This window comes from Haemorhous mexicanus, chromosome 2 (genome assembly GCF_027477595.1).
Source record: "Haemorhous mexicanus isolate bHaeMex1 chromosome 2, bHaeMex1.pri, whole genome shotgun sequence".
NCBI classification, from domain to species: Eukaryota; Metazoa; Chordata; class Aves; order Passeriformes; family Fringillidae; genus Haemorhous; species Haemorhous mexicanus.
Window position 1 is genome coordinate 72,359,651 of NC_082342.1, and position 10,886 is coordinate 72,370,536.

Below are 10,886 nucleotides of genomic sequence, written 5' to 3' on the forward strand. Positions count from 1 at the left end.
GGGCCCGGCCATGGCGAGGCCGCAGGAGGCGCCGCAGGAGCCGCCCTTCAGGCTGCGCATCCACCCGCGCTGCGGGAACACCCCGCTCTTCCCTTCCTCCAGCGGCGGCTCCAGGCCCCAGCTACCCGCCGCTCGCCTTCCGCCCCGGGCACAGCGCCCGCCGCCACCGAGTCCGGGGAAGGACCGTGCACCGCCGGGACCGGGGAGGGGGGGGGCCGGGCTGCTTGCTTCCCCCTTCCCGCTACAGGGTGTGTACGTGGGGGCGGGGGGCGGAGGCCAGCGGTGCCGCTTCCCCTCCGGAGTTTGTGCTCGGCACTGCCGCCGCCCTCTCCCTGCACGGCCGCTCCGGTCCCGCCTCCTTCCCGCGGGCAGCGCGGCCGCCGGGCGCATGCGCTGCCCCGCCCGCCCCGCGCGGCCCCCGGGAAATCCGGGATCGGTGGGAGGGAGGGAGGAACGGAGGGAGTACCTGCTGCGTGCGGCTGGAGCACCGAGCGTGGCCGAGGGCACAGCTCCCTCCCCGCGGTCACGCCCGGGAGGGGTCAGGTGCGCGGGCCCGGGAGGCGGGTGTTGGCACGGAGCTTCTGCGCCCCGTTGGGAGTACTTATCATGGGATCAGCTGTGTTGGAAAACACCTCAGACACCGTCGAGTCCCGCCTATGACCGAACCATCGCCTTGTCAATTACACCGTGGCATCAATTGCCGTGTCCAGTCTTTCCGTACATACCTCCAGCGAGGGTGACTGCACCACCTCCCCAGTCCATTCCAGTGCCTACTCACCCTTCTGTGAACAAATTCCCCTAATTGTCCGACCTAAACCTCCCCTGGCGCAGTTTAAGACTCTTGTTCTGACCCTGTCGCCCAGGAGAAGAGGCTGAACGCCACCTGACTTCAACCTCCTTTCAGGTATTTGTGTAGAGTGTCTGTCCATCGTATTTTATTGAGATGTCCAACGCCTCACACCTTGCTTCTGTGCTATGTAATGCTACCTAGGAAGGATCTTTTCCCAGGAGCAGTGTTCTCCATGACTTGAGGCAGAGTCCACTAAATCGAGTTGCCACATTACCTAAAATTTCCTTAGGTTGACTTCACTATCTCCAGGGCAATTCACCTGCTTTTAGAGGATAAGGGAGGCATGGCAGCAGGCACTTTCTTATCTTCAGGTCACTTACATTATTGCTTTTTATCTGTTGCTGTTGTAGCCCTGCAATTTTGCCATACTTTCTACCACTTTATACAGCTGAAAACTCCACGTGTATAGGCCAGAATATGTAATATGTAATAAATAATAATTTAAAAATAAATTTTAAAAGCCTGATACCAAATGTGGTTTGGATTGCAGTCTGCAGAAAGCTGTCATCCAAAGGAGGTAAGTGCTGACATATTTTCTTTTTTTAATTCTACATTTCAAAAAAGGCCCTAAACAAGCCCTGGAATTCCCCTGCTTGTAACTACAGATAAATATTTTTGCAAACAATTTCTCCATAATCATAGAATCACAGAATACCTGGAATGGAAGTGACTCACAAGGATCATGAAGCCTCTTGACCTGCTCAGGACAACCAGAAGCATAACATGTGCCTGAGATAAAATAATAGCAAATATAAGAGAACTATGCAATTGCCATCTTGCTTAAGTTTGTGTGTTGCTCACCAATGCTTAATCTTTCAAGCTAAATTTCAGGTACTTTTTTTTTAACAGAGAACTAGAGATGTTGAAGCCAGTAAATTCATACAGGTTTTCACAAAGGTAACTGTTCAGGTAGCAGAAAGACAGCCATAGCAGTGCTGCTACTGAGGAAAAAGCTGCTTTCTCATGCATTTAGAGGCAACTAGAGACCATTCCAGAAATATTTAAAGCATTAACTACATAAAAAGCTTTTGATTATACTTCTTATGCTGTAGTGGGTGGGAGAAAAAAAAATAATAACCCAGTAGTGATTAAAAAGAGCTGTGAGAAAAGAAGTACCACATCTTATGGTGTTAACCACCACCAAAGCACATTCCCTATGAGAATCAGTGATAAATCTTTCTAGCTCCTCGTCTAGGAGTTACCTAGAATCATTCCTACAGGCAAGATCCATAGAAACAAAGAAAAAACAAATAAACAAACAGAAAAAACAAACATGAAAAAAGCAAAACCAGCAAATCCACCCCCTCTTAGCTCAAATTTTTGTTTTATTGTAAGCTGTTACTTTATATCCAAATAGTTATTTTTCCTTCACCGAACGCACACTGCCTGTCAAAAGGGTTGTGTTCTGGTATAACATTTTCTGTCTCATCTCAAACTTATTCTGCACTGCTGCCACTGTAGCCATCTTACTGCATGGGCAATAAATGCTGGCAAACTTTTATGAAAGTGATGCAATTTATTGCAATTCTTGCATATTGCTGCAAACTCTAGAATTTGTCTGGGCTTGTGTTTACAGAGCCACTCACCGTGGGGTGAGCATTATTTGCAAACTGCAACTTCTACTCCACATCTGTTTTTATCTCAAGCGTTTTTCAGTTTGGGTGAATCTTGCAAGGTGCCTGGAGTGCAGAGTCCACCTTCCATAAGCTTCAGTCTTATGATGAGCAGTGGAGTTTGACAAGGATTTGCCAGGCCAGGATAGCACTGTAACTTCTTCTAGTCCACCTCTAACCTCTCTTCACTCAAAATACAAGCAAGTGTCCAACTTGTGAGACTCTTAATGGCACAAAATGCAAGCTGGGTTCAGTCCTCATTCACAGCCATATTATCACTTCTTGCTTTGTCCTCCAAGGATGCCACCTTTTCTTTTTCCTTTATTTATTTATTTATTTGGACTGTGGTACTCTTGTTTCATATTCTGACACTGATTCTGAGCAACAATATCACTACTGTGCCATGTAAGAACATTCAGGAGTACACATTTCATCTGCTCCAACATTATGCTAGGTCTGATATTGACTATACTCCTGTAGTTAGCATAAAGTGTATTCTGCAGTTCTGGGATGAAATCATTATCTACTATTTCCTTGCCTGTTAGTTGGCGGTGTTTTATGTTGTTTGTTTCATTTGTTTTTTTTAGGGATAGTGTCATTTTGGAGATTGTTTGCGCTGGATTAGCCCTTTGCTTTCTGTGGCTGCAGAGTCTAGCAGTTCGTTTGAAAAATGGATTTATTATACCATCAGAACAAACTCAGTCAACTGAGCAAAGCTACTTTGTGCAGAATATAGCTTGCTTCTGACAACACTCAGCTCTTTCCCTGTTTGCAAACATCTTCCTTCTGACACAGAAAGAAGTGCTTTGTCCATTGGCCTCTCCCTTTTACTTTAAGGTGGGGATTACAGCAGTTGTGTTCATTCACTTGGCACCTTTATAAATAAGTTTTAGCAGAACAAATAGTTTGCATGTCATCAAGAATCAGCCTGACAGTCTATCTTATTCACTGTCATGGATCAGCATTGTACAAATGTGAGTTTCAACACTGCAGAACTAGAATTTCCACCAGGTAATTCCGTATCCTGCATGACAGTAAAGTAAAGTAAAAAGTTCCATGGTTTCATAACTTAACCCTTATACTATTTGATTATATTTCCAGGCCATTTTTTCTTTTCAGCTTTCAAAATACTATACAAATCAACACAGTAATTTTTTCACAAGCAAGCAGTGAACTAGAGTAAGTCAACTTTAAAATTTGTAGACTAGACAGTTTACATATCACATTGAAGCCAGAAAGTTATGCACCATAGAATTTAGTACTTCTGCAGTAAAACTTGTAATTTACTACAGTCAGGTGATGTTAGAATTCTTTGTTTGCCTGAAGCAGCTAGCTCTTGCCAACACATTTGCTCCAGAAATAGGACTTAAATCAATAATAACAACAAAAAAACCATAATAATCTTTTGGTCATTTAGCTTATGTTGCTGTCAAGATGTGAGGCTGTTAACATGATTAGTTAAAAGGACCATTTTTCACCACATAGTTCCACCAAGCTGGCATCTGTTTTGGCATTATTACTCTGTAATGGAAATCTATCATTATTTAAGTTGTCAGTATTTCTTTTGAAGCTTCATTATTTTTGGGGACATAAGCACCAAAACCCCAAAATTTCACAGCACAATTCTTGTCCTGTGCTTTTCTATTATAAAGAGCTCCATACTGACAGAAAGCACAGGACAGGCACTATACTGCCTCGATATTGCAGACAAAGCTTTCTTCTCCATGCTACAGTGGAGGTTCTTATTCCTCCCTATACATTTGTTTTCCAGGTCAAATAGTGCCACTAACTTATGCTTACCCAGGTTTACTTTTGGTATGCAGAACAGATGAAGGAAAACAAAATACACATATTTAAAAAATAAAAATAAATTTAAAAATGCAACTCACTAAATTTATTTGCATTGTCATGGTTTTTTTTTCAAGTCAAGATTTTCCATTCTAAATTGTAGAGACATGCTAAAGGAAAGCAATCAAACAAATGCCACTTCATTTTTTATGCCAGCTGTCACAAATACCAGTGTTGGGTAGTCAAAAGGTACTTCTATGCACCCTTGAACCCACTTTTGTCTTTATATTACTTGTGCCAATATTTAGACTTTATTTCCACCTTAGAAAAGCCCCGTCTTTTAACTCTATAAGTTAAGAGAATGACTTCTTTTAGGTGGGGAGACCAACAAAGAAAACCCAACAACTTACTGCTGCCATGGTAATATAATTGGCATTAGTCTAAATAAAAATAGGTACACATTGAAGTAAAAGAGTGTATTAATGAGTAACTTTTTCCTTTCAAAACTTCAGTAATTATTATTTAACAGTATTCCACCAGATTTCCCCTTATACAGAAATCCAGAATATATGTATACAAATGTCTGAACCGGCTAAGCACTACGAAGACAAACACAGATGAGGAAGTATTACCAGGATATTATCTTCAATCATCCTGAAGAGCAAGAAAATTTATGCAGAACTTTTTTAGCCAACAGCACTGAAGTTTGTGAATGAATGCAAAAAGTCAAAAAACAAACAAAAGTATTAGAAACCCACAAAAATGCATACTAGAAATGTTTTATAATGTATTATTGCTTTGGAAATATTATATAGGTTAAAAGGAAGAGCTAGTATGGCTTGACATTCAAATCTGTGAATGTCAGGAAGCTTTGAAACTGGACCCTGGGCTGAAACTGTTCTGAAACTTGGAAATTTCAAGTCCTCTTGAATATAACATATGGAACAATGTTTACTGGATTGTCACACAGGATGAAGAAACAAAGACTAGGATGTAAAGCCATGGAAAAGTTCTATCATAGAAACACAGGACTGGAAAAATCCACTTGGATCATCAAGACCAGTCTTCTACCTGAAATGATGGAATGTAAATGGGAAACAATAAATCCTGCATCCTTTACAAGACAGGGAACACCTGAACTCTATTGAAAACTAAATTAGCTTGTCAGGGAAAAAAAATTACCTAGCTGTTAAACATGTTAATATGCAAGCAATAATCTTGGGTATCCCCAAACCAAAAATGGAATCAGATTATATTTCCATTTTTTTCCCATTTCCTTATTTCCACACAGGATCGAAATAATTTTATTGAGTCTTCTCTAATAGATAAAACAGGTCAATTTTAAATTCAAATTCCAGACTCAGAGCAGAATGCCAGGGATATATTTAGAACAATCATGTTGTCAGTGAAAGCTTTGGAAGTCTAGCTAAGAAACCGAAGAGATGGTGCTGTGATCACAGGAAAAAAAACCAAAAAACAAAACAGTCTAGGATGCAACTGCTTAAAACTTCACACAGTTATCCATGGACATATTTTTAGTAACTGTAAGTCACTTAAAACAGTTTTCTTGAGCAACTGTAAATTAGATTAATACCTTTCAGGCTTTGTGTTGTTTATTAAATGCAGAGTCCAGGCATTCAGTTAAATTAATAGCTCAGTGAACTTTCTCAGCTCTTAGGTTAAAACACCCAGAAACTTTCTACACATGAATCATCACATTGGATTTACTGAACTCTGAGGTATGTGCATATACCTGTTGCTGCACTAGCCACATTATTCCCTGTGGGATCTCTTTTTCCTGTAATCTTATAATTACTAAGGACTACTACATTAGTCACTTAACAGGTAATTTTCTTACAAATATGTATCAGTAAGGCAGCCAAAAGGAACTTTCCATTTCAACTAGTCCTGAGGACAAGCACTGTTCCCAGTATTTCTAGGAGCATATATTAAATAGTTAGACCAAGAGGCAAGTACCCAACACAGAGTTTAATATTCTACTTAGATTTTACAGTTTTTCGATTTTCAAAGCACTTGGGCAAAGCCTATTTGGCCATTAGTTGTGGTAGAGTGTACTTCTCTACTGTTTCCCTTGCTAGACTCTGCATCTGAAGGTATGGATTTTGATGTACTGAAGTTTATCATACAGTTTAGTAGCATGCTTTAGTAGCATTGAGAATTTGGTCTTTGTCCTGGACACTTGTGACTGACCTGATAAGACTAGGAATGGATCTCAGTCAAATGGCTTCCTCACTTGTTGATCTCTCTTCTATTCTTATTTCCCCCTAAAGACAGAAAAATCAATAAATTTTACCCCAAAAGAGGGGTAACATATCTAAGGAATACCTAAAATTCCTGTAAATGGATAAAATTCCCAAGGAATAAATGGTACTAGAGTAACCAGAGTTATGACAAACAAGAAAAAGTAAGCCACACCAGAGTTCAGTGTCACAATGTCCTGGTTTCAGCTGGGATAGAGTTAACTGTCTTCTTGGTAGCTGGTACAGTTCTGAATTCAGTATGAGAATAATGTTGATAGCACACTAATGTTTGAGTTCCTGAGTGATGTTTACCCAAAGTCAAGGACCTTTCAGTGTCTCATGTTTTGCCAATGAGCAGGTGCACAAGAAGCTGGGAGGAGCATAGTCAGGACAGCTGAGCCAAACTGTCCAGGGGGATATTCAATACCCAGAACAGCATGCTCAGTATATGACCAGGGGGAGCTGGCCAGGAGCTGCTGATCGCTGCTCAAGGATGGGCTGGGCATCAGTCAGCACATGGTGAGCAATTGTATTGCACATCATTTGTTTCCCTTGGGATTTATTCCTCTCTGTCTCCTTTTCGTTACTATTATTATTGTTGTTACTATTACAATTACTATTATTATATTATGTTTTAAATTGTTTCAATTATTAAACAGTTCTTTTCTCAATGCATGAGTTTTACTGTTTTTTCCTGTTTCTTCTCCCTAGCAGGACAGGGCAGGGAAGTGAACGAGTGGCTATGTGGTACTTAGTTGCCAGCTGGGGTTAAGCTCTGACATATACATACACTCAGAAAAATGTCTTCATCCATCAACATTTCTCCCTTATTATTCAAATGCCACTGACCCACTTACAAAAAGTTATTTTCTCGGACTACTTGCATTACCTTGAAGCAGCCAAGCACTTTTCATTCCATTAACACTTAAGACGGGTGTTAGGAAAATCCACAGGACTAAGTTTTTTTAAACTAACTGATTGCAGAGGTGAGCCACATCAAGAAGTCTAAAACCTCTGACTCCAGATTCAAAGAGTTTTTGCTTTTGGTTTTGTTTTGTTTGTTTGTTTTGGGTTTTGTTTGGTTGGTTTTTGTTTGTTTTTGTTCTGGTTTTGGACTTTTGGGGTTTTTTACCCTCTGGAACTGTCCTGGTACTTAGAGATCTTTTAAAAGAGCTAGAATACTAAATTTGTGCTTTTATGAGGTACCAACAGAATGACAACAATAATTACTCTGTAATTATTTTAATGTTACTCCTTAGGTAACAGAAAGGACTGCAGTGCTAGACATTCAAAGATGAAATAGCTTTAGTTATGCTCTTACACAAAAGTAGGTCTCATTATGTAAATCTTCCTTCTCTCTTTGACAGAAATACAGGTATAGGTTTCTAGGTTAGTACTACACAATATTCCAATTCAAACATCAACACCCTGTAGAACATAAAATAAGGTTATTGATTAGATGATGAACAAGTCCTTTTTGAGATGTATCAGTATATGTGCTTTATCCATATTAACTGAATTTACTTCTACCTTCTCCTGCAAATGACCAGTTTCCAATTCCTTCTACACTACAGAATAACTGAAAGATTAGTCTTGTACAAGAAAAAACAAATATAAAAAAATCCACAAAAACCCCACAACACTAAGCTACATAATGTTTTAATTTTTACTATCAAGTTACTTAATATTCACAGGTAGCATCTATTTTTTAATATCAACATTAAGAAAAACAATAATTACTTCTGTTACACTTTTTTTTTTTTTTAAAGAGAAACAAGACCACAAAAGTAGCATAGCTGTGACAGCTTCCAGTTCTGTACTACTGCTGCTATTAAACACACAGGCTTTATTTTACAAACTCAAAAAAAGTGCTGTTCAGTTCATTCAGTAGCCAAGCAGACAAAATCCTCCTGCTAGCTTTCAGGTCACACACCACCTCACTTTCTTTCCTTCATGTGCTCACTCCCAATAACATTGTTCTCTCTGAGCTTGGACTGCCTTTGAGATGGGACTGCCTGAAGCTGGGAATCATATATGAATGTGATATACCTTATCACATTCATAGCTGTGTGCTACTATTTCTTAGAGTGAAGGGGGCTAATTTCCTAAGTCTGTAACATCAAAGCACAATGTTATCAAAAGGGACTAAATGTGATCCTCGATTACAGAATGGAGAAGTGAGAAAGAGGAGAAGTGATTCTGTCATTTTACATCATGTTTTTGAGTTACACCTATTCCTTCTGCCATTGCATTGAGTAGAAGTACTCCTAAATGAATTTAAATTGCCATAAAAAAGCTTGGATAGAAACACCCTTCAAGTTACATACAAAGATGCGTAGCTGGAGCAAGGATTACACCTGACCCTATCCACTGTCCATGCCCCAAGAGCCAGGGAAGAAATGCAGGTTCTTATGATATTATTTGTCAGTATATCAAACCCACTAATCATTTATGTATTTTGTATGTTTCATGAAGACACTAAAGTAGTATTTAGAAACAACTGACTCATCAGCAGGCATTGACGTGGGCATCTATGAGGTCACAAATTTAAGGTTTTAAAAATAGCAACTTTCAAAGTAGCAACATTGTAAACAAACTACATTATAACACTTGTTCTGATGGTGCAGTAGGAATCAAACATTTTGTGGAAAGTGTTCACCAAATTGCATTCTTGTAATATAAATTTAATGATAGGCTAATATTCTGTCTTGTAGAAATCAGTAGACATCAGGAAAGGAGCTGCTGTGTTTTTGTAGTAGAGACTTACCTATTTGGATTACATCTGTATCTGTTTGCACATCTTACATTTTTATAGTCTACAGAACAAAAAAGTATAATGAATATTAGAACTTATGATTGGCTGACTACTGGGTGCTTATAGAGCAGGTAGATTACTAGCTGATTTATTTAATTTCGCATGTTCTCCATTTTTAGAACTGGTATAACACATTTACTAACTAAAAAAAGGAAATCACCCAAGGAACAGAAATCCCAGAATAATATTCAGTGAGGCTTTACCCAGAAATTAATCATCAGCTTTGTGAATTCTGTATTTGTGTAAGTCCATAAAGGTACAGGCATTTGGAGCAATATAGAAAATAAGTAGTCGCATGCAGGTGTACTATCCCCACCTCTTTCTTCCAGAGTCACTTTACAGGTGGTGTGAGACGAAGACTGCTTGCAGTGTAGTGCTCAGACATAATCTGGAAGCACTATGTGTGGCTGATGAATTTAGGACTACCTGACAACTTTCTTAACACCTCACTCCATTCAAAACAGCAATTGGAATAATGGTTTTAAAGCAACTAATTGTAATATAGATTTAGTTAGTTACATTTTGATGACAATTTCAATTATTTTCTGCTCACAACAGTCACGCCTTGGAATGATGACCTTTAACCCCTTCTTTAGAGTAGTCATTCTTGCCATAAAAAGGGAAAACATACTTTACTTAATAATAGTCATCTAAAGGTCGGGCATCTCAGACCAATCTGGCTTAAAATCTAACAAAGTACATATCTCAGTCTATCACAAGCAGCTAGTAATCAATATCCTTCAGGCAGGATTCCCTAGTTTTAACCACCTATGTGTGTGTCAGCTGTGTTGCCTACACTAGACAAGCTCTTTCCGTGTTAAATGAAAAGACATGAGTATCTCCAAATGGCACTTCATCCTGCTTGTTTTTTCTGGTGGAAAGAATTGCCCTTCAGATGTGCCCACCATATTTTAATGAAAGCTTGAAAGAGATAAATAGTACATAAAACCATTACTCAGGCAGTTATGATGTATTTTCCAGTCACTTTACTCATCTCAATGCAATGCAAAGCAGCAAAATAAGAAGGCAGATGTGCCTTATGGTGCAAGTCTTTCTAAAATGTGTTAGAAGACCATTTACTTTGATTACAGGTGAGCATTGAATGCAGTTTACCTTTGACTATAGATCTGTTCTGTTCTGAGCAAGTAAATTCAAAATATATTCATCCTCTTTAGCCCCTAAACTCTTATTCTTTTTTACCAAAAGTCTTCCAATAAGCCTTGCTAATCTCATTCCTTGACCTCGACAATGGAAAAAGTTGTTTTTCAGAGTTCAAGAGTTTTGCCAATCAGCTACTGTCATTTGTTTTCCACACCAAGTTGCCTTTAGCTAAGGCTATATCCCACTGTAGTCCTGAGAACTTAATTGTTGGAATGCTTCTGGCTTCAGCTCATCCAGTTAATTTTTCCATTGCACTTAAACAAAGTATGGTTTGGGTTTTGGTTTGGTTTTTTGTTGTTGTTGTTGCTGTTTTGGTTTGTGGTTCTTGGTTTTTGTGGGGTTTTGGGGTTTTTTTTAATAGGAACTGCTTTTGACTGGTGCTTTAAGGTGCCGTGTCA

General features: G+C 39.2%; 1 protein-coding gene across 1 annotated transcript; it reads left to right on the top strand.

Annotated features, from left to right (window-relative positions):
- Positions 1-10: 10 nt before the first annotated feature.
- Positions 11-7,166, top strand: LOC132323682 (protein VASP homolog). Its single transcript, XM_059839185.1, has 2 exons — positions 11-904; positions 3,051-7,166. The coding sequence occupies exon 1, from the start codon at positions 11-13 to the stop codon at positions 800-802; it is 792 nt and encodes a 263-aa protein (XP_059695168.1). The 3' UTR covers positions 803-904; positions 3,051-7,166.
- The last annotated feature ends 3,720 nt before the right edge of the window (positions 7,167-10,886 follow it).